General features: G+C 48.9%; 1 protein-coding gene and 1 long non-coding RNA gene across 10 annotated transcripts in view; one reads left to right on the top strand and one right to left on the bottom strand.

The window, feature by feature from the left end:
• LOC147026073 (uncharacterized) overlaps positions 1–23,968 on the bottom strand; it is a 390,674-nt gene that overhangs the window by 131,777 nt on the left and 234,929 nt on the right. The window lies entirely within an intron of this gene.
• NF1 (neurofibromin 1) overlaps positions 1–23,968 on the top strand; it is a 244,393-nt gene that overhangs the window by 121,960 nt on the left and 98,465 nt on the right. For all 9 annotated transcript variants that reach the window (XR_015058106.1, XR_015058105.1, XM_085881092.1 and 6 more), the window contains 8 exons: positions 119–316; positions 15,190–15,329; positions 16,166–16,288; positions 17,478–17,561; positions 17,705–17,821; positions 18,591–19,072; positions 19,206–19,417; positions 19,582–19,743. Coding sequence is in view for 7 of the 9 variants with exons in the window: in XM_085881092.1 (XP_085737218.1) it covers positions 119–316; positions 15,190–15,329; positions 16,166–16,288; positions 17,478–17,561; positions 17,705–17,821; positions 18,591–19,072; positions 19,206–19,417; positions 19,582–19,743 (1,518 nt within the window). In the remaining 2 variants the exon portion in view is untranslated. The remainder of the gene's footprint in view (positions 1–118; positions 317–15,189; positions 15,330–16,165; positions 16,289–17,477; positions 17,562–17,704; positions 17,822–18,590; positions 19,073–19,205; positions 19,418–19,581; positions 19,744–23,968) is intronic.

Here is a 23,968-nt window from a genome sequence, read left to right as displayed (position 1 = left end):
GAAAGTAGAAGATTTGAAAAGTTCAAAATTGATGTCGAAGAAATGGTGGTGATATGGAAGGCAAGTTGATTATGTTGGTGCTTGATTTTCAAAATTTCCTCCTCACTCCTATTACCAGACAGGTGAGCAACCCCCTCTTAATCGATTCCTATCACTACTTCTGCGTCTGCTTGTGTGTACACATGAACGTGTGGGCCAAGCGGCCCGTGCTGGAGTGAAGGACTTCTTGGGGCTGGAGTTGAGCCCAGCACTCTACCCACTTCTCTTTGAGCATCTCCGTCGTTCTCTCTCCCGTTTCTTTGATTCTCAGGGCCAGGTCTGGTTTTGTTTTTTTTGCTTTCCAAGTGTTATGGTTTTCAGATTTCATTTCCACATCTTGATTTAAACATCAGAAATACACATTCCCATCTTCACAATTATTTAATCAAAATCACATTCTCAACTCTTCATATCAAACCACCTCTGAGAGCTAGATGCCTTTGGTTGATTGCACAATGCTGCTGCGTTCGTACAATTTGTACGTTCGTTCGTTCCCGTGTTTCCTGTCTGCTTCCCAAGTCCGTCCCTTCCGTTTTCGTTAAACTTTTGCACATGGCTCTGTCCATGAAGCTGCACCTTCGACCTTGTTTTAAGTTTGATGTTACAAGCAAAGCAAAAGGGAGAGAGGAGCAGTGTTATGCAGACTGGTGCTTTGTCCTTATACGGTTCATAACATGGCCATATGACCCGGGAACCATAAGACCACAAACAGCCTGCCCGGCTCCGTTTTTCCTTGGCACCTCAGTTCGTTCTCTGCAGTCCATCTCACTTGTTTCCGATGGTGTTTGGACTTTTGAGTCATTGGGACGTCCAGGACTGTTTCTCGTGGTGATGTTTATTTCTTCATTGATAATGGTCATCACCTGGCTCGTTTGTTTTGTCTCGCTGCGATCCCGAAGGAGGCATCGCTCCCAGCAGAGTCTCACTGTGGCTGAAGTTGATGGAGAAGTTGATGGAAAGTGTCCTGGGACAGGAGGGAGCGGCACGGCTGGAGGCCCTGAACGTATGAAACCGAGCAGGGGTGGCAGGACATGGGGTTCATTTTGATGACATATTGTTGTGTTGCTGGGCCCGGTATCGAGGACGACCGCCAGACGGAATAGTCGGGCCGTCTCCTACCCAACAAAGGAATTGAAAGGTCATCACGCCGGATAACTCCGGAGTCGACGGGTCCCTTAGAGGACCGTGATCGCCAATATTTCGACGGCGTGAGGTAGGGTCCACTTGTCGAATTCCAATTTACCTCAGTATCCATGCCGTCCAACTACCGGGGAAGCCACATCCTCGGCCAACTTTGTCCGAACCGAGTCGCTGTTAACGACTCGGATCCGGCGTAACCGAGCGGAAGTTACCAAAGCCGCGCCGGACCAACTGAACAATTTATGGCACAAACGGCCTCACTAATTCTCAAGCCCGCACTGTGCTGGGTCAATGGTAGAAATGACAGGCAACGAACTGGAACATTTAACAGATATTTATTTACAATAATAAGACAGTGCAGACTTAATCATGAATAAAATGCAATGCACAGTGAGTGAAAAGCACTTAACAATTCTACTTAACAGATTGGCACGAAACACACACACACACACACACACACACACACACACACACACACACACACACACACACACACACACACACACACACACACACACACCCAAAAGAAATGGATCCCGACGGGTCTTTATTCGGTCCTCCAGCCGAGGACGATAGTTCAGCTGGGGAGACAGAGCCTGGCCGGGTACCTGTCCACCTCATGCGGTCACACCGACTCCAACCCACCACGGTGGGACTCGAACCCACGACCCAGAATCCACGAGCCCACGATCCTGGCTGCCACGAACGACGATCGAGCACCACGGTTTTGGTTGCTCGACCACCACGACCACCACGAGAAACCCCGGAAAAGACCGCAGACGACGACGATGGCAGACCAAAGGGCTAAGAGCAAAGACGACGACGACTCTACTCTCCTCTTGACGACGACTCTACTCTCCTCTTGATGACGACTCTACTCTCCTCTTGATGACGACTCTTCTCTTCTCTTGACGACTCTACTCTTCTCTTGACGATGACTCTACTCTTCTCTTTATGACAGCTCGCCACCTTTTCTTATCCTTCCCCCCCCCCCCCCCGCGGGTCGAGGGAACCACTCTGAGGTAACTCGCCTCCGGATTCGACGAGGGGTTGTCGGGCGATCAGTGGCCTCCCCGTATTGGTCGGGACGAACACTCCATCTGGCTGGGGTGGAGTCAGCCCTGAGGTGATGAGCCTCCTGATTGGAGTAGGTCCTGTGGGAGGGGGCAACGACCACCCTCCCCCCGTGCGTGTCTGAGAACCCAGACGGAACAACCAGGGGAGCACCCTATTCTCCATCCACCCTTGTAGTGTGGAGGGGTGATCTCGGGTCGGCTGTTGGGCCGGCCGCTGTCAATTGGATGAGCTCACGGTGGGCGGAGGGAACCTCACCCCTGTACGTGACACGTTGCACGTGGGTGATGGATGGCGATGGTGCAAGAACGAAGGATGGATTTAAGATGTAAAAAACCTGACTATAAAAGAAACCCGCAGCGCACACATGAAATTAACCCATTAGACAGAAGGACGGGACCCTAAGTATAACACATACTTATTGAAATAACTGAACTGCGGGGACTGCTCACTGTGTGCAAGAGGCTTCCAAATCCGTAACAATATCAACTGAACACAGGTTCCCCAACAACAAAACGGTGTGGCATATGAAGATCGTTCAGACCGTACCTTTAGTATTTGTGCATAAGCTACAGCACACGGTTTGAGTTTTTCTTTGCTTTGATTGATGGAGAGCATCCTGGAACAGGTGGGCAACCTATTTGTTCATTTCCATTATGATATTGTCGCGGATTCGCGCCCGCCGGCGTGCTGACGGCCACGTAACTCGAATCGCGGCACGTCGCCCACCAGACGGACAATCCAGTTGTGACCCTCTCGGACTAACGCCGGGAACCAGTCACGGGTGGACCTTTCGGTCTCACCGCGATCGTGCCAATCGGCCCCCGCGTGGGATAGGGTTGCTCGCCAAATTCGACCTACCTAAGTACCCACACGGAGGGTAGACCGGGCGATCGCACCTCGCCGCAGGTCGACTTCGGACACGGGCCACTTTAGCGACCCGTTCTGTACTATCGGGATAACCGAGCGGTGTTATTCGTCGACCTCGACGGTTCGATTAATTATCGTGCGTCTTAACCCACGACCAACCCTTTACGTGAAGCAAGATGAGGATTCAATAGAGGAAAAGACGAAGCGAAGCGGGAAAACAGTTCAATAATAAGCACATTTATTTCGCGGCACACGGGAAGCACACATATACAATTCCACCAAAAGCACATGGAAAAGAAGAAGACAAAAAGCAAATGCGACAATGCAGATCTAATACCGACTACGCGAGCACACGGCAACACTTATACAATTTTACTTCACAGACGGCGCCGACAACACACATTCCCAAAGCAAAAGAAAAGAGAACCACCCTCCAGGATGAGGGGGTAGGCGGGCCTGGGGCCGAGACCGTGTCGGGCCTACCTGTCTGATGATGAGACGCGGAGCGGCGGTGGTGCCTCAACTCCGCGGGCCTCGCGGACAGTGTCTGGTAGGGGGTGGGAAGGGGGCCCCCTTTTGTCGCACTATCTCAGCGCGGGGGGAAACAGGAGGGGGTTGCTGATGCTCGGGGAAAGGAGGATTTCACAAAATCGCGGGTCCCGCGACGAGCGTCTCCACCACGACCTCGGTCGCGCCGCCGGCCTTTTCCTCCGCAGTTCCTCAAATCCGACGCGAGCACCCCCTCAACCGCCTTCGCCGCCGCCGCCTCTCCACAGCTCCGTCCTCTTCACTCCGACTCCGTGAACTCCCAACTGCACTCTTCCTCCTGCGAACTGAACTGCCTTGACTGACGAACGCGGCCCCTTATATCCCCCGTGGCCTCGCTCCTTCATCTTTGACCCTCTGCCTCCGACCTTTCACCTCGCTCCCCATTGGCCCGAGGAAAAGTGGGCGTGAATGCTTTTTGATCCATGAATTTGCATATAGCGACCGCCCTCCAACGCCCTGGAGGCGGGGCCAAACCGCCCCTCGCTCACCGATTGGACGGAACAAAAGTGGGCGTGAGTCGTTTTTGATCCGTTTTTCTGCGGAAAGTCCGCGATGCTTTTGAACACGCTGCTCGGTGCGCGCTCTACACGAGTCCAGCATCGGTGCCCACTAGTGGCGCGAGATGACGGTGATGCGATGGTGGCGAGTTGTGACGGTAAAGGTGGTGGCGGTTGTGGTGAAGCGGCGTTGTGGTTGGTGGTTGTTGTGATGGCGGTTGGTCCAAAATAAAGATAGTAAAAGAAAAACGGCTATCCTGAAGAATCACAGCCCTCTTGAATGACATTTATTCCCTCTAGACAACGGGTTTGGGCCTAACTACACATATACTTACCGAGATATCTCACCTAAGGGACCTGAATGGTGGTTTGCGAATTTGGTCAACCACAACACTACCCCCTCCCCTTTTTACAGACTCGTCCCGAGTCGTCAAATTTTCGTGTGCCAGCATGTGTAGTTTTCCCCTAGTACATTTTACCTACGGATCCCTGAGTGCGACATTCATGGTATTCGTGTCCCCAAAATAAATAACCTAAGGGCTGAGTAACTACCGAAACAAACTCACTCACACGGACGACTTAAATAAAATTGCCGGCGCTAAGACAAACATGCCGGGGGCGCACTCATATTTACAGTACATCTTAACCTTAACTTACAAATTTTACACTAAACCATGGCCCAGGATCAATGAACTCTGCAAAAGAAAAGCAGTTAGCAGGGAGCCAGGCTGCTCGCATGCAGTCTCTGGCTCAAAACAATGCAGGTGACAGGGAACGTGGCTGGCTGCTCACACGCAGTCCAAGGCCTTCCCTTTTGAACTGAACGCAGTGAACCACAACGGTGCATGGGCTGCACAAACGTAGTCTCCGTGCCAGCTCAAGTGGCACACGCAATGAACACAACGAATGGATAGATGAATGGTTTGAACTGAACGCAGTGAACCACAACGGTGCATGGGCTGCACAAATGCAGTCTCCGTGCCAGCTCAAGTGGCACACGCAATGAACACAACGAATGGATGGATGAATGGTTTGAACTGAACGCAGTGAACCACAACTGTGCATGGGCTGCACAAATGCAGTCTCCGTGCCAGCTCAAGTGGCACACGCAATGAACACTACAAATGGATGGGTGAATGGATGGACGCAAACACGGTGCACGGGCCGCCACTGCAGGCCCGTGTTGTAGCTGCCAACAGGGCAGTTCTCGCAGCTTGCAAACTGTTGCCTTGCGGATCCTGGCGCACATGGAAATGAACAGGGGGGGGGGAAAGCAAAATTGAACGGGGCTGGTGAACGTGGGCAGTGGGCATGGCATGGCAAAGGCAGCAGGCAAACACAGCCCGCAGAAGAAGGCCGCTGCAGGCAAACACAGCCGGCAGATGAACTGGCCGGCACAGGTCTTGAAGAAAAACAGCCAGCAGATGAACTGGCCGGCACAGGCCTTGCAGCACAGCAGCTGCAGATGAAGTTGACCAGCCTTTGCCGTTCCGTGGAGGTTGGTGGAGGGAGTGCGGTGGTGCTGGCCACTTGGAAGGCGGGCTCGGACATACCTACCTGTCTCCCTCCCACCTATTGCCTTTGCCTGTCACTGTACATACTCACTCCCTTAATTTGTCAAACCCCAATTTAGCCCCAACTTAATTTTTTTTTTTTAACCCCACTATAAATCGTCCCCTAACCCCCTTTATCATCCTTGTTCGGCTAACCTATCCTGTCACCGAGCCTACTCCCAACCCCTACGTTCCCTTCCCGGAGGGGAACAAGGGAGAGCTAGCGTCCTGTGTCGAGGCCCAACGAAGCCTCAGGATGGCCTCCCCAGAGTTCGGCGATATAACCCAAAGTGGGTCCAGCGGCCCACAACGAGAGCGAGGGGATGGATGGTGCGGAGGGGTACATCTCCTAATCTACCCTAACCATTTAACTGTTAAACTACCCCGGGGCTTTCAACAAGCGCCTCTCGCTTAAACTATTGGTTCTAACAACCCAGATTCCCGTCGCCTGTGCTGGTGTCCTCACAATTTCGGGCCTCGCCCCCCAATTTTCTCTCCGTGCCCTCACACGGTCTCCTGGCTGGGACACGTGGCTCCCTTTGGCAGGCACGACCCTCTGCCGAATCTCCCGCTATGGCACCCCCGGGCACTACACTGCCTCCGAGCCTACCAGCTCCCTAACACCGGGGAGTGCCCCCCATGGCACCTCCCCTGAAATGCACACGTGGCAGGCTGGCTTCCCGGGCCCCTTTCCGAGGGTCACCTATGCCCACAACACTGCCCACGCGGCTAATGGCGCCCCGGGCCCCCACACCAAGAAGGCGCACCCGTGCCCACTACTCTATCCCGGCCCCCCATGGGCCCATGGCCTACCGCGGCCGACTAGCCTGGTGCCCGGGGTACCCACTCAGCGATACTCACCTTTCGCAGCCACGCTCCCAAGCCCGTCAACAGGGCTCCTGCACCCCTCCAAATGGGTTTCGAGCCTACATTCCCACCAACAGCAAAACGACCTCCATTTTTGTTAATTTGACTAACCCAGCTAACTCACTTTACACTGACCCCGGGGTCCCTTGGGCGGGAGTCACTCCTCCCCCCAATCACTCATCGCACCATGCAGTCCCCATTCGCTCCACTCACACAGACCCGCTGGCCTCACTCACTCATCATGTACTCACCTCACAACTCTTCAACACACACACCGCTGAACTCTGCCATCCTCCTAACTACATCCCCTAACTAACTCGTGCTCCCACGTCGTCCCTTAAACTATAGCACGTTCCTTTTAACACTACGTCGCTAAACTACATCCCCTCTACACATTCAAAGTCTGTCACTGTCTTCGAATAATCCCAAAAATTATTTACCCAACCTAAATCTCGCTATCATCCCTCTAACTAATCCATTCCACGGACTCCATGAGGACTTACCCCTGCCCCATGAAGTCGGTCTAACTAAGCTAACCCTTCCCCCTAACTAGTTTCCATCCTGTGCCCAGGGTCAAGGGGGTCTTCCACCCCTTGCCCAGGAATCCTGTGCACCCGAAAGTGAGGCTTGCTGTTCCCTTTTTTTTTTTTTTCTAATTGCGCAGCACCAGCGCGGCAACTCAGAGCTCGCGCACTTTGCACCTGCCCGTGACGTCATGCAGCTGCACGTGTTCCTCGTCCCTCCTTGGATGGTACCATCCGGCAGGGATACCCCTCCTGCCGGATTCCAACCCCACGTGCAGCCATGACGTCACCGTGCGCATAATAAAAAACAAGCCCCACGTCTCGAGGGGTTCCCCACGCGAACACATGTGCTTTGCCCGTTGGAGCTTAACACACACGATCGCGTGGAGAACCCGTCCGGTCCAAATCCGTTTACCTGCCTAGACTTTGTCCGTCCGCGGGATCGGCAAATCCACCGCGTGCGTTTCCGGACCGGGACTTCACTCTCGCAAGCGAGCACGTGGTGGTCTCGTGCGTTGCACAGCACGGACCGCGTGCTCACTGCTAGGTGAACCCGGCACGGTCCCCGAAACAACTACAGCCGCTACTCGGCTTTCTTTCTTCACATGTCGCCGTCGTCGCCATTCCACACACGCACTCCCGCGTGTTACGACGCTCACACTCCATTCCATCACATTCACCCCGGGAGACACGGCTGCATGTTCACACATGCCCACCGACATCTCCCTTACATACCGCTCTCTCACACACACGGTCTCCCTTGCATTCGGCCGTTCACTCACGCATGCTATTACCCTCACACAAACCACACCACTCACACACGGGGTCGCCTCCACACACAGGGACGCACTCACGCCTTGCACCACACACACAGGGACAACCACACTGGGGATTCGTGTCCCCACAAGGGTCTCCGGGGCCTCTATACCCCCCCAAGTTCTCCGTGCACCTGTCCACAGCACTCATCCCCTCAACCTCGCAAAACACGACCGAACTCACCTGGTCGTGACTCGCCTCAAGGGGGCATACTCCCTCCCCTCGTTCCTGGAGGAGGCCATCCAGCTGCTCGCACTGGGCCTCCACCCAGTCAGCCAGCTCCCCCTCATGGTCCTCCACTACCTCTGTGTGTGTGTGTGCGTCACTAACCTTGTCCAATTCACCCTCTATCTCCCGTGTCTCTATACATTTTATTCTTTCTGTCGTCTCCTCTTGTCTATTGGTCTCTGCTTCTTTCTGGCGTCTTTCCCTTATCTTTATGTAGGTCAACCTTGCTTTCTCCTTCAGTCACTCCCGTCCTTCCCTGTTTTTCACTCCTTGCTCTTTCACGATCTCTGCGTACCTCATCCTTACTTTCCGTCTTAATTGTTCTCTTCTCTCCCTCGCAATTCCTTTCACCTCGTCTCTTGTCTCCCGTGTCTCTATACATTTTCTCTCCTTGTTCCTTATTTCTGTCTCTTCCTGGTTCCTTTTTCCTTCCCATCTGAGTCGTTCTTTCTCTCTGAGCCCCATTAGCTGTTCGTTCTCCCTCCGGAGCTCCTCAATCTCCGTTGACTCCAGTCTCGCTCTCCGTTTTAGTTGTTCAATTTCACACTCATATAGTTGTTGTTTTCTCTCCCACTGTTCCTCCTGCTCTTTGTTTTCCAATCTCATTGTTTCTTTCAATTGGCTCATTTCCTTTCTGTGTTTCATTCGCTGTTCTCTCACTACTCTTCTTCGTTTCCTCTCCTGTCCTTCCTTCTCCAGTTTCATGGTTTTCTTCATTTGGTTAATCTCCTTTTTGTGTTTCATTTGCTGCTGTCTAATTACTCTTCCTTGTTTCCTCTCCTGTCTTTCCTTATCCAGTTTCATGGTTTTCTTCATTTGGTTCATCTCCATTTTGTGTTTCATTCGCTGTTCTTTGTCTATCTCCTCGTACTCCAGCCTCAGCTTTTCTTTCAATTGGTCAACCTCAGATTCATGTTCTTTTTGTTTTCTATTCCATTGTTCCTCTCGTTCTTCCCTCTCCAATCTCCTTGTGTCCTTCAATCTCCTGATTTCTCCTTCCTGCTTCATTCCTTGCTCCTTCAACTTCTCCTCGTATTCCAACCTATTTTTTTCCTTTTGTCGTTCAGTTTCAAATTCATACTCTTTCAGTTTTTTATTCCACTGTCTCTCTTGTTCCTCGTTCTGCAATCTCATCGTTTCCTTCAATTGACGGATTTCTTTCTCCTGTCTCATTCCTTGTTCTTTGTATTTCCTATTCCACTGTCTCCCTTGTTCCTCATTCTGCAATCTTGTTATTTCTTTCAGTTGGCTGACTTCCTTCTCCTGTCTGATTTGTTCTTCCTTCATTACTCTTTCTTGCATCTCATTCTGCAATCTCGTGGTTTCCTTCAGTTGGCTGATTTCCTTCTCCTGTCTCATTCCTTGTTCTTTCAGTACTCTTTCTTGTTCCTCATTCTTTAATCTGGCCTTCGCTTCCAGCTGTTCGATCTGTACAGTGTGGTTTCTTAAAGTTTCATTTTCCGTTCTCTTCCTTTCCTCTTTTAACACTCTCAGTTCGTTTTGTAGTTCCCTCTCTTTGTTCTGGTGTTTCTGTAACTCAGAAACTTTCTTTTCCAATTCCTTTCTCATCTCTGCACACTCCGACTTTGCTTTGGCTTCTAATTGTTCAATCTGCTCAGTGTGGTTCCTTAACGTTTCATTCTCTGTTCTCTTCCTTTCCTCTTTTAACATCCTCAGTTCGTCTTGTAAACCTCTTTCTTTGTTTTCGTGTTTCAGTATCTCAGAAGTTTTTGTTTCCAATTCCTTTCTCAATTTGCGTGCTTCTTCACTCATTTCATCTCTTCTTTCCACCGCTTCCCTCCTCAATTCGTCCCTTTTTTTACTGTATTCATTTAGTTTTTTTCTGCCATTCCTTTCCCATTCTAATCTCCCCTTCCAGGATTTCTCTTTTAAACTGGCTTGCCCTTACCTCTCGCTTCAGTAGTTCCAATTCCCCATCTTGTTTGCGTTTTTCCTTTTCGAGCTTTGTTTTCCTTTCTCCTTCCTCCCTCAATTCTCCCTGCAGTTCTTCGAACTGTTCTGACTTTTCCAGCAATTCCTCCGCCCTTTCCTCGAGCTGTCTCTCTCCTCTTTTTATCTTCCATTCTAGGCTTTCTCTTTCCTGATTGCCTGTTCTTATCTCTTCCTTCAATTGTTCCAACTCCCCATCGTGTTCACATTTTTTCTCCTCCAACTGTATTTCCCTCACTCTCTCCTCCAGTTCTTTGAACCGCCTTGCTTGCTCCAATAATTTTTCCATTAATTGTTTTACTTCCAAGTCGTGCTCCTTTTGTTTCTTTTCGAGCTCGGTTTTCCATTCTTCCTCCCATTGTTTCCTTTCCTGGGAGATACCAATCTGCTGTTCCTCTATTCTTTTGTTCAGTTTGCTCTTCGCATATTCCAACTGACGGGTATAAAACACTACCAAATTCTTTTTCCCACGTAATTTGTCGACTCTATTGGCCAAGTCATGTTTTTGCCACCGAATTCGTTCCAGTAAATCGTCCAATCGCTGTGTCCCCCCGTACACGTAATTTTTCTGAAGCGCGTCTGCGTGCCGTTGTGACTCGTCCACTCCACGTTGCACCTCCTCGATATATTCTTCATAACGCTTCACCTTTTCCAAGACATCCCCCAATTGTGCCTGAAGCCTGCCAATGCTCGCATAGTCATCCTGCCACGCCTGCCATGGCACATGCCGTGACCACGTGCCTTGAACCGGTGACTGGGAGCTCACGCCTCGTGCTGTGCCATTAATATCAGCCCGCTCCGTGCTGCCATTGTGCGACTCCGTTTGCCGGCAAAGTTCGTGCTCAAGCCGCTCCCACTGACCACAGTTAGTGGTGGGGTTATAATTATAAAAAGAACCGACCTGGGCCATGGATCCTACATGACGACACATACCTAATACCCCCGGCTCCCGCTCGCCTTGAGACGCCATCTTGCTTCTCTTAAAGGGTTAATTTAGCTCGCTCGTAATTTGGAGGGAATCGGGGGTCGCTTCTCTCACCCCTGGACCGATTCCCGTGAATTTAGCCGGAGACAGGAGAGCCCGTTTTCCCGTTCTCCGTTACCAGTGCCGTGAGGAGGGCGATGGGTTTGTATCCCACTCCTGACACCAGTGTCGCGGATTCGCGCCCGCCGGCGTGCTGACGGCCACGTAACTCGAATCGCGGCACGTCGCCCACCGGACGGACAATCCAGTCGTGACCCTCTCGGACTAACGCCGGGAACCAGTCACGGGTGGACCTTTCGGTCTCACCGCGATCGTGCCAATCGGCCCCCGCGTGGGATAGGGTTGCTCGCCAAATTCGACCTACCTAAGTACCCACACGGAGGGTAGACCGGGCGATCGCACCTCGCCGCAGGTCGACTTCGGACACGGGCCACTTAAGCGACCCGTTCCGTACTATCGGGATAACCGAGCGGTGTTATTCGTCGACCTCGACGGTTCGATTAATTATCGTGCGTCTTAACCCACGACCAACCCTTTACGTGAAGCAAGATGAGGATTCAATAGAGGAAAAGACGAAGCGAAGCGGGAAAACAGTTCAATAATAAGCACATTTATTTCGCGGCACACGGGAAGCACACATATACAATTCCACCAAAAGCACATAGAAAAGAAGAAGACAAAAAGCAAATGCGACAATGCAGATCTAATACCGACTACGCGAGCACACGGCAACACTTATACAATTTTACTTCACAGACGGCGCCGACAACACACATTCCCAAAGCAAAAGAAAAGAGAACCACCCTCCAGGATGAGGGGGTAGGCGGGCCTGGGGCCGAGACCGTGTCGGGCCTACCCGTCTGATGATGAGACGCGGAGCGGCGGTGGTGCCTCAACTCCGCGGGCCTCGCGGACAGTGTCTGGTAGGGGGTGGGAAGGGGGCCCCCTTTTGTCGCACTATCTCAGCGCGGGGGGAAACAGGAGGGGGTTGCTGATGCTCGGGGAAAGGAGGATTTCACAAAATCGCGGGTCCCGCGACGAGCGTCTCCACCACGACCTCGGTCGCGCCGCCGGCCTTTTCCTCCGCAGTTCCTCGAATCCGACGCGAGCACCCCCTCAACCGCCTTCGCCGCCGCCGCCTCTCCACAGCTCCGTCCTCCACTCCGACTCCGCGAACTCCCAACTGCACTCTTCCTCCTGCGAACTGAACTGCCTTGACTGACGAACGTGGCCCCTTATATCCCCCGTGGCCTCGCTCCTTCATCTTTGACCCTCTGCCTCCGACCTTTCACCTCGCTCCCCATTGGCCCGAGGAAAAGTGGGCGTGAATGCTTTTTGATCCATGAATTTGCATATAGCGACCGCCCTCCAACGCCCTGGAGGCGGGGCCAAACCGCCCCTCGCTCACCGATTGGACGGAACAAAAGTGGGCGTGAGTCGTTTTTGATCCGTTTTTCTGCGGAAAGTCCGCGATGCTTTTGAACACGCTGCTCGGTGCGCGCTCTACACGAGTCCAGCATCGGTGCCCACTAGTGGCGCGAGATGACGGTGATGCGATGGTGGCGAGTTGTGACGTTAAAGGTGGTGGCGGTTGTGGTGAAGCGGCGTTGTGGTTGGTGGTTGTTGTGATGGCTGTTGAGACGTGGTTGGTGGTGGTAATAATGGCGGTTGGTCCAAAATAAAGATCGTAAAAGAAAAACGGCTATCCTGAAGAGTCACAGCCCTCTTGAATGACATTTATTCCCTCTAGACAACGGGTTTGGGCCGAACTACACATATACTTACCGAGATATCTCACCTAAGGGACCTGAATGGTGGTTTGCGAATTTGGTCAACGACAAAAATATATTTTTGGTGATTGTTTGATCAAATGTTTTATTTAAATTGACATGAAATGTTCAATGTATATTTTCACGTCTATTTTATACTAACAAATACAACCCGTCTCTTCACTGATGGGGATATTGGCACAGGGGTGGGGGTGGGGTGGTGAGGGGAGGGGAGAGCGAGAAAGGGGGGGAGAGAGCGAGGCCTCACCAAACATCGCTATACACTCCGGGAGGGAGAGGGAGCAAGGACGATGGGGAAGGGAAGTGGGTGTTCTGGACATGCATTCGATAGGGGGACTTGAGGGAAAGCGGCCTGGGGGGGGGGGGGGAGGTTGGGGAAAATTATCCCTATATGCCAGCATTAGTAGTACAGGGTTGAACAAAATTGGGTACATTAAAACAGCATGTTGAAATGGGTCATACTGCACAAAACATCGCCCAGACAAAGTCCAGAAGAGATGTCCGTGGTGGGAGGAGGTAAGCGTGAGGGACGGGGAAGGGAGGGAAGGGCGTTTACCTTCAATCGTCGAAAAAGCTGTGCCACTCTTCGTGCCTTTATTTAATTTCCACTCGTATGATAAGCTCTAGAATCTCTTAACCTGAGATGTATTTCAGAATTGATCCAAGGAGCAGTTCTGAATGCTAAAAAAAATACCTGCTTTCATTTGTAATTCAGACATTATTTGACACCCCTTCATTTCCTTGACCTCAAGAGTTGTATGGTGGTGGAGAGGCTTTGGGAGGAGGATAGCATGAGGGGAGGGGAATGCAGGATAATGGGAAGGGAAGGAAACACGAGGGGAGGGAAGGTAACGTAAAGGGGACTGCGGGGGGAGGCACTGTACCAGGGCGTGATGGGGTGATGAAATGCGCTAAAACGGCAACGTTTTCATTTTAATCGCCATGTTCGATATAAAACTGGGTGGGAACATTAAAAAATTATAACCCATGCTATCAACCTGGCAAAGGCCTGCCTGCATGCATGCCCTCCGCCCCCACCCCACCCCTCCTCATACACGTTACTCCAACCTCCTCGTGGTCCATGCTAACTGTGGATATGAACTGGCAATGTACTCATCCTTTCACTCAAACATATGCATGGATTTCCCCACAGCCACTGCACGGTGGCATGTCCCGCATGGCTTTGATGCCACAGCACGTCCGTTCCCCACGTGGCTTTGGCACTGCAGAATGTCTGCTCCTCACGTGCAGAAGCACATGGTTCACGAGACAGCCGTATAAACCTCCTCCTCGGTGCCACTCACCACGGGCCCGGGTGTGAGTTTGAGTTGAGATTGCGTGCCTGTGAAAGCCATGCACCGCACACACGTAACCAAGCATTCACGCATGCACGCCTTCCACGGAGAGTAATTTGTACCCATTTGTATCACGTCTCTCAGTCTCTGTGTGCTGTCTACCTACCTCTGTTTTCAGAAACTGGTGACTATTGATATATTGCAGCAACGATTTGTCTTTATTTTAACATATCTTTTTAATGAAATCAGATTGCACAAAACAGTAAAAATCAAACATAATTGCCGAAAAATAGGAACCCTGTGGACTGCATCGTCTTGGATTGCAAAGGCAGGTTGGAGAGCATGGTGTTGCGCTCAATGGAGTTACACTTTCTGCACATTTCTTAATCCTTTCTTCACTCGATATAATCGTCTGAACAGTAGAAAAACTTAAGTTTAATGCTTTGCTTCAATCAATACACTTGGTTATAAAAATTGCTAGTTTGCTAAAATTTTCAGATTTCACTCCAGATTTCGACACTTATTTAGTCCACCATATCCAATTCTCAAATCAGATGTATTCTTTTGATTATATACTTTAATTAGTCTGTGAGAGTAGATCGTGTTTCCAAATCAAGGCATGCGTGAATAGGCCGAACAAAATGGCAAATTAAGACCCCAGCGAGCTCACAGAGGGTTGACCAAGGATGATACCTTGCTGAAGGATAATTTAAAAAGGCCATTCATTATCTTCAAAAGGGGTGTTTAAATGAACCCAAACACCCAATTTTCACTCATGCACTTCCTTGGAGTTCCCTTAGTATGCATGCAAAGTTTCAGGCTACTAGGTTTTATAGTTTTGGATAAAAACTATTAAAAAAAAACACACACACATTTATGAGTATACGTATATTGTGTTGCATGTACATTTGTAAATTGTCACACAATTCAGTGGAAGCTGCAAAGTGATTAAGGTGAACTTAACTGATTGGTTGATGAAGAGGAATTAAATATGAATAATTTGCTGGTGCAGGTTCTGCTGAGTGAGGTGAACACGCTATTTGTGGAGCAAATAATTGCTATCTTGCGCAATTTGCTGGATTCGTCTGCTGAGGGCGGGGGTGAACACCTTGGACAGGCGAGCATTGAAGCCATGATGCTGCAACTTGTTCGGTAAGGAAGAAGAGCAAATGAAACTAGTCAGGATCCTACTAGGCTTTGTGAATACAAGGCAGAGACATCTGGAAAGGCTTGACATGAGATACATCTGGAAGGGTAGATTGTTTTCAAGATTTGGGCTTAATTACAGAGTATTGGTTTAATTTATCCAATTACAACATCATCTTGATAGGCATGAGAGGCCAAATGCCTGCTTCATCTGTTTGAGTCTGCCTTTTATTACCTTCGCCACCGAAGGTGGATGGAGGTTATGTTTTCACCCTTCTCTGTTTGTTTGTCTGGTCGTTTCCATACCCTCTTGTGAGGTGGAGAGTGGGAAGGGAATTATTCCAAGCCCATCACCAGACCCTGGGTATCCTGAGCATGTATGCTAAAATTGGTAGAGATCACCCAATCCATGTTTGATTCTCTAAGGTTCATACATACATACACATACTGTATATACATAAACTGTACATACATACATTTGACAAATTTTATTTTGATTTTTGGCTTTTGTTTAATTGTGCATACTATTTGTATGTACATTGATAAGATGACCCAGGAAAGCTTGTGTAGTGGCTTACGATGAGCGTGTCCCCCAATTTGGGTTAAAAACTCGACGTAGCAATGTTCAGTTGTTATCAATAAGTTTTGCAGGCTCAATGTGCTCATCAACTATTGTTGCTCCAACACGTCATACTAGGATTGCAAATGTACAGCTTCTTTTTCTTTTACTTTATTGAAACGATGAAAGATTTTTCAAATGGAAACTTCTGGAGACGTTTGGAATGTTGTGATAAAGTGATGTTTTTACAAGGAAAATTGAAGAATGGCGTTTGATTATGCAGGTACGTCCGGGTGCTGGGCACTTCACTGCAAGCAATTCACATGAAGACCCGACTCTGCCAACTTGTTCAGCTGCTCATGCAGAGACGGGATGACCTCAGCTTCTGCCAAGAGATGCGATTCAGGTGCACTTCTTGTCTTGCAGGCTTTACTCACTCCCATGTTATACGTGGTTTCCATCAATTACATGACAATATTCCGATTCCATAGCATTGATCCTGCTGAAGCAGTTTCTGAGACTGAAAACCAACCCCAGATAGGTGACTGTGCTGTTTAAGGGTGCTTCCGTTTAGAGCAAGAATGTAAAAGTTGGTTAGGGTACCCACACACAATTGCCTATCTTTTTCAAAGTATCATATATTTAACTTCCACAAGCAATTCTTAGTCAATGTACAGCCAGCTTGATGTCCTCTCTGAAGGATGGTGTATTCACTGATGCAATACTCCGTATGTGCCGCATAAGTTCATGATGATATCAGGAATCAAACCTTGACTCGACCTCATAGGCGAGAACACTACGCATGCACTACCATGCTCATTCCATATAGTGGTTAATCGCATTTTATTACCCCGTGCGTGTGGTGCAACGTGGGGTTAAGCAGTTTGTGCGCTTTTGTCTATTTATCTCCAGACATCAGTCAATGATCGAGGAACTCCTTAATTTCGATTGAATTCTACATTTTGAACACTAGAACATGAATCGGAACATGAACCTGCAGTTTAGCATTACCTTGGCTCTGAATTTGGTAAATTGTATGGAATCTCGTCCTGATCGCACATGTGCTCAGAGACATGAGGTAATGTTTTCACTTTGCTTGTGTTGCAGTCAAACAAAATTGAAAATCATTCCAAATAGGAAACTTCCTGGTTTTAAGGATGTAATAAAGGACACAAAAATTACAAGCATGAACTAATTTAATGTGCAAAATAAGGTGGTCTTAAAGACGGTAGGTCGACGTCGGTAAACTTCTGCATTTTTTTGTTTTTTACAGCCTTTGAAACCTTTATTTTATTTCAATTGAATTATATACTTGAACACTGGAGAACACAACTCACATTCTTGGCATTTTCAAAAACCTTCCATTTAGCAGAACTTGGACAAAATGCTTGCACCGTCTCATGCCCTGAGGGCAGAGTAACTATGACGATGCGACTCAGCATTGACGCTTGAGATTCTGTACCTTCTGTATTCTGCATACAGATTCTGTACCATTGTTTGTACATTCCTTTTGAGGGTTGAACTTCTTGAGAACTTGTCTTGGTGTTGAAAGTGACATGTAATACATGAACAATATAATTATGTATTTTAATCAGAAACAAGTTGGTGGAATACCTGACTGATTGGGTTATGGGGACATCGAATCAAGGTGCAGACAAAGATGTTCGCTGCTTCACCAGGTAGAGAATGAAGTTATAATCAAACACACATGTCTACATCATCTTGCGTGTGTTTGTAAATAACTAACTCCATGCTCCCTTTTCATTATGGATCCTCAGTGTGTTTTGCTGATGCAAGTTGTATTAATTCTGATGGGTGGCAGAGACTTGGACCAGGCGAGTATGGAAGCCGTGGTTGCATTGTTAGCTGGTCTCCCACTACAGCCAGAGGAGGCTGATGGAGGAGACCTCATGGAGGCTAAATCTCAGCTTTTTTTAAAGTAAGTTCGACGACTTCTAAAGTCTGTTACATTGGGTCTGGAAAAGAGGGTGGTTCAACTTTGACCTGGGCTGGCAAGATTGACTAGAGGTACTCACTCGCCTCTGAACCGTCTCGTCTGGGTTCGAATCTCGACCCAGCTATAAACTGTCATCCCGGTGTCTCGCAGGCATGGTAATTCATGAATGAGTGTGCCGTCCCTCGGATGGACGTTAAACTGTGTGTACCGTCTGCCGACATTAGTTGATGGACATTAAAGATCTCACTGTTTTTCGTGAAGATAGCCATCGCTGGCATCCTGAACAAATTACAAATTCCTGCTCTAGCCTGCAGGGGCAATGCAACAGTGGCACAGTTGCACACCTAATGAAGGAAGCGACCCACCTCCACCCCTCCACCCCCCCCTCCAAAGATTCTCTTTCATATGGATGTCTTTAACAGGAAATAATCACTACATTGTAGAATGTAGAACCATTCACTTGTAAATTTCAACAGGTTTGATGTTTTGTTCACTAAAACCTCATTATTATTCACTCTTCCATCCTCTCCACTTACCACCATCATTATTTTCACACATGTATTAAAGCAGGAAATATGTGATTATAGTTATTGGTTTGGCAACACAGTAAAGGCAAATCTTCTCAAAAGACTATTCACCTCCATTTCTCATTTATAAAGAAGTCAAATTTGAACCACCCTCATTTTTAATTGTCTGAACTCTGACCTTGATCATTGAAAAGTGATTAATAGTTGTATTCTTCTACCCCCAGATATTTCACGCTCTTCATGAACCTTTTGAACGACTGTAGTGAGGCAGAGGAGGATGGTGGATCTGGAGGGGGAGTTGGAGTGGGTAGTGGATTGGGAGGTGGTAGTGGAGCTGGAAGTGGAGGAAGTACTGGAGGAGGGAGTGGAGCAGTAACAGCAGGTGGAGGAGGGGTAGGGGGAGGAGTGGGAGCTGTGGGGGGAGGAGGAGTAGGGACAGGAGGGGTGGGAGGAGTAGGTGGTGTAGGAGGAGGGAGTGGTGGTGGAGGAGGAGCAGGAGGAGGGGCAGGAGGAGGAGGAGGAGGAGGAGCAGGAGGTGGGGGAGGAGCAGGAGTTGGAGGAGGAGGAGGGGGAGGAGGAGGGACCAGCAACACGGGACGCAAGTGTGGAATGTCAAAGCGTCTTGCTTCGCTACGCTACTGCACAGTGTTGGCAATGTCCAACCTTCTCAATGCCAATGTGGATTCTGGCCTGAGGCATTCAATTGGTAATATTCTGCAATGTGCATATGAGGAGGTGATTGTGTTCCTTCCTTGTACAACTTCCCCTTTCTTACCTACCTTCGGTGCTTGTTCACGTCCTTTAATCCTTCTGACCCCCAGATTTTTGTTTCACTTCAGGCTTAGGTTACCACAAGGACTTGCAGACCCGTGCTGCTTTCATGGAGGTACTCACCAAGATTCTTCAGCAAGGAACAGAGTTTGATACACTTGCTGAAACGGCACTTGCTGATCGTTTTGAGCGCCTTGTGGAGCTCGTTACCATGATGGGAGACCAAGGGGAATTACCAATTGCAATGGCACTTGCAAACGTGGTCCCTTCTGCATATTGGGTGAGTACCAGTTGACAATAAGAGGTCTGCTGTTTTCAAGCTTGTTGCAAGCTCTAGTTTAAGGGAAGGAAAACCATGTTTGAAAGAATAAATCCAAAATATCTGATTCTCTTCATACATTGAGCTGAATTACTCCACAAGTTGAACTTTTATTTGGGTTTTAGGATGAACTGGCACGGGTGTTGGTAACCTTATTTGATTCTCGTCATCTGCTCTACCAACTGCTCTGGAACATGTTTTCCAAAGAAGTTGAGATGGCTGATTCAATGCAAACTCTTTTTCGTGGTAACAGCCTCGCCAGCAAAGTCATGACCTTCTGCTTCAAGGTAAATGACCTTTTCGGATACCAATGATCTTTTCTTCCCCTGTCTGTTTGTCTGTGAAAATGATAACTCAAAACGTTGTGGATGGATTCTGATGAAATTTGGTGGAGAGGTTGGGTATGCGACAAGGCAGAATTGATTCGATTTTGGTGAAAATCTGGATCTGGATACTATAATTTTTAAAAGTGATTCTTCACCAATGAGGGAGAGGCAAAAATGATATATATTGTTGCGGGCTCGGGTCCAGTGGCGAGAACGACCACTAGGTGGGGAAAGTTATGTCGATTCCCACCGGACTCTCCAGAATTGCAGGCCGTCGCTCCGGATAATTCAGTGACGTGGCGGGTCGCTTAGCCGACCGTGGACGCCAATACCTCCACCGCGTAGTGTAGGGTCTTTTTGTCGAGAACCAATTTACCTAATTAACCACGCGGTATCATCTACGGGGGAACCACGCCCTCGGTACTTCTTGCCTGAACCGGATCACTCTACCAACTATCAACTACCTTTCCGGTTCGGATGCAGCCGAGCGGAACTACCAAGGACGTACCGGCTAGAATGAACAGAATATCGGGAATAAAGACCCAGCTAAAACTCAGATCCGAACCGTGCTGGACCAATGAAGGAAAAGACGAAAACGAACTGGGAACATTTCTACAATAATTTATTTACACTAAAGCGAGGAAAGTTATGTGGTACAGGTAACAGGTTTATTGGCGTTGTTATGCAGGGGAAGATGAGAGAAATATGCAGTGCGACAATTTTACAGCAACTTATAAAGCAGACACAGAGCAGACTTGTCGCGGGATATACAGACCAGATTTACAATGATGAAACACTTAAACAGTTCTACTTAAAGACGGTGCCACACACTCAGACGCACACTCAGACGAAAATATACCCAGGTGTATTGCAAAGGACCCCCGCAGCCAGAGATGGAGGTGAGCTGAGGTCGCAGTTCTTTTGGGGTACCTGCATGTTGGAGGGAAGGGATGCTCCATGGTGCGGCACCTGCCAGTGGTCGTGCAGCTCGGCCCACAGCCACACGCGCGAAGACCGTGTTCGCGAAGGAGCCCGGGTGGAGCAGAGCGGAGTCTGAGACAGGGATCAGGGCCGCCGACAGGACCCACGAGAGACTCGGTCAAGATAGAGTGCCCTCGAACCAGCGCAACAGACGGGCCGCCGAGGCGAGACGCGGGCAGACCCTCCGTGTCATGACCCTCCTTCTTTCTTTGGCAACCCGCGACTCCAACCATCTCACTCCAACCACTGTCTCGCTCCAACGCTGTTTCTCTCCAACCCCAGACTCCAGCTAACCTGGCCAACGCACACAGAATTCTCTCTCTACCCTCTCAGGATGGTGCCGTAACTTATCTCCCAGCCAAGGACTCTACGCTGAGGATCTCTTCGTAATTTATAAATCGCCCTCAGCGGGGATGGGCCTTGGTGAAGCCGATGTCACTGTTCGCCCTGATTGGACGGAGATTCCATGGGGCCGCCCTTTTTGGGCAGGTTTTCGGCCATACCGGGAAGCCCGCCCACTCCACACGTGCGGACTCGCCAAAAAGGAACTACTGTAAGAGGATTTTGCCTCGGACAGCGATTCGCCGGTTGGGCGAGTAGGCGAACATGCGAGAGGAAGGTACTGTGGTTCATAATGGAGGGGATATAAAGATTTATTAATCTAACTAAAAAAACATTGCAACATACCCCTTTGATTTCTCACAAAACACAAGGAGGGGTTCTATCTACACATATACTTCACGGAATAACTGACTTCGGGACAACTGTATGTTTGTATGCATATGGTTCCTAGAACTGTAACTATGTATATATATTTTCTTCTTATTCTTATTCTTATTCTTATTCTTATTCTTATTCTTATTCTTATTCTTATTCTTATTCTTATTCTTATTCTTATTATTCTTATTCTTATTCTTCTTATTCTTATTCTTATTCTTATTCTTATTCTTATTCTTATTCTTATTCTTATTCTTATTCTTATTCTTCTTCTTCTTATTCTTCTTCTTCTTCTTCCTGCTCCCGTTAGGGGTCGCCACAGCGGATCATCCGTATGATCCGCATCGTGATTTTGCACATGTTTTACACCGGATGCCCTTCCTGACGCAACCCTGGTCGGCTCTTACCACACAGGGATATGGTACACCTATTTTAACCGGGGTATACACCGGCGCAGTACACTGGTACTCATTTCGCCGACCTCGGAAGGATGACAGGCTGAGTCAACCCCCTGGTGTATGAATTCAGTGGCCCAACGGGGTTTGAACTCAGGACCTTTTGGATCCCAAGCCGCTGCCCTAACCACTGCGCCAACACCAGGTTAACATATATGTATGTATGTGTATAGGGACATATATGTATGTATGTGTACGGGAACAGCCGAAAGAAGAAGAAGATATATATATATATATATATATATATATATATATATATATATATATATATATATATATATATATATATATATATATATATATTACGGATTTTAGAATCCAGTCTGATGAATGTATCCACACATCCAGGTCCTCAGACAGTTATTTCCTTAAATGCATGTTCAGATTTGCCCAATCCCCATGTCGAATGGGATCTTAAATGTGATGTGTTGAGAAGGGTAAAGGATAGATCCCCTCACTCATGGGAAGCTTTTTTCTTTTCGACAGACACGTTCATACACATTTCTTTCACAAGCTCTGAAGCTAATTTTTCCGCCCTAATTTTTCCTCAGCAACATTCTTTCACGAGCTCTGAAGCCCGCCCCCATTCATCCTCAGCGGCAATCTTTCGTGAGCTCTGACGCCCGCCTTTTTTGAGAGCGCACAGGTCGTCATGGTAACCGTGCCCCAGTGGGGCAGGGTGAGCCTGGGGCGTACGGCACCCCGCGGAGATGGCCCGGGGATATAAATACGAGCGAGAAAAAGTCCGAAGAGAAAAACCTGAGGAGAGAAAAGCGAAAGGAGGGGAAAAAAAACGTTCTGAAGAGAAAAGCGTGAGGAGAGAGGAAAAAGCAAAGGGCGAGAAAAGCGAGCAAGAAGAGGGTGTCTGACCAGTGCCAACGAGAGAATTCGCCCTTCCCAGTGCTTCGGCAAGCGAGCGTGTGGTGCGCGTGTGGGTGTGAGCAGTGCCGCCAATGAGTGAGGCATGGGTTGATCACCAACAACACCAGGGTCTAAATCCGCGACGGACGATCTCGGTGTCCTCCAGACTTTGACTGGCATTCAAGGCTGCCCCGCGAGAGGGTGCACGGCAAAGCTGGGTGTTGGCGACGGACGTGACATGCACGCACACATTTCAGGACGTTTTCGCTTCACGGACGACTTTCTGGTGAGCGAGACGATTCTCCCCCTCCCCTCCCCCTGAATGATCTGCTTGGTACCCTTGTCGGTGTTTAGCTGTAAGTAAGTCAACCCCCGATAAGCATCCGCTCGTTGTCTCTTTCCTGGAATTTTGATGGATTTTGCTTTGAAATTCATTCTTTATTTACCTCAGCAAATAAAAAGTTCTTTATTTTTTCGTTTCGTTCTTTTTATTTATTTATTTCATGATTAATAAATTATTTGTCGATTTCCAACCTGTCCGTGTTTGCCGTTTCCTCCATTGGTCTAGCATTGTCCGAACCAAGATAGACTGGGAGGTAATTACCACAGATTTGACCCAAAAAATGGTCGGCACGCACCATTGGTAAAAACGCTCGGCCGCCCTAATTAAAATCTAATCAGATAATATTGGTGCTTTGTCGAGGGCGCACTCCCCGCTCAGGTAACCACGTGACCTCTAGTTAAATGGAATAATTAGATGGCGGACACTGGAACTCGTGGTTGACTGGGTGGCGTTCGTGGTTTTAAAACAACCCACCCTACCACAATGTTAATTGTGAGCGGTGGCCCCAGGTCCGGCGCAACCGAGGACAACTGGGATTAATCCCCCTGAGTGACAAGACAAGCTGGTGCCTTGGTACCTGTGGCCGCAACAATATATATTTTTTTGTACACATTGTCGAGGCTCGTATAAGAACTAACACACAGAACATATAACAAGGGGAGCAGTAGACGAGAGGGGTGAGAGTCCAGCACAAAACAGTGGGGAACAGAGACATTCGGAGATCTGTGAAAGGGAGAGGGATGGGGCGAGGAACATGGGGTAAAAAAGATGTACACCACAGGGGCTTTCAGGAATGAAAGCAGGAAATTTGAAGGAGGTGTGTTTGGGG

Source organism: Eptatretus burgeri, chromosome 5, assembly GCF_056783735.1.
Source record: "Eptatretus burgeri isolate ZD-2024b chromosome 5, Ebu_testis_v1, whole genome shotgun sequence".
Taxonomy (NCBI): Eukaryota; Metazoa; Chordata; class Myxini; order Myxiniformes; family Myxinidae; genus Eptatretus; species Eptatretus burgeri.
Note: the sequence above shows the minus strand (reverse complement) of the source record. Positions and strands in the feature narration are given on the sequence as shown.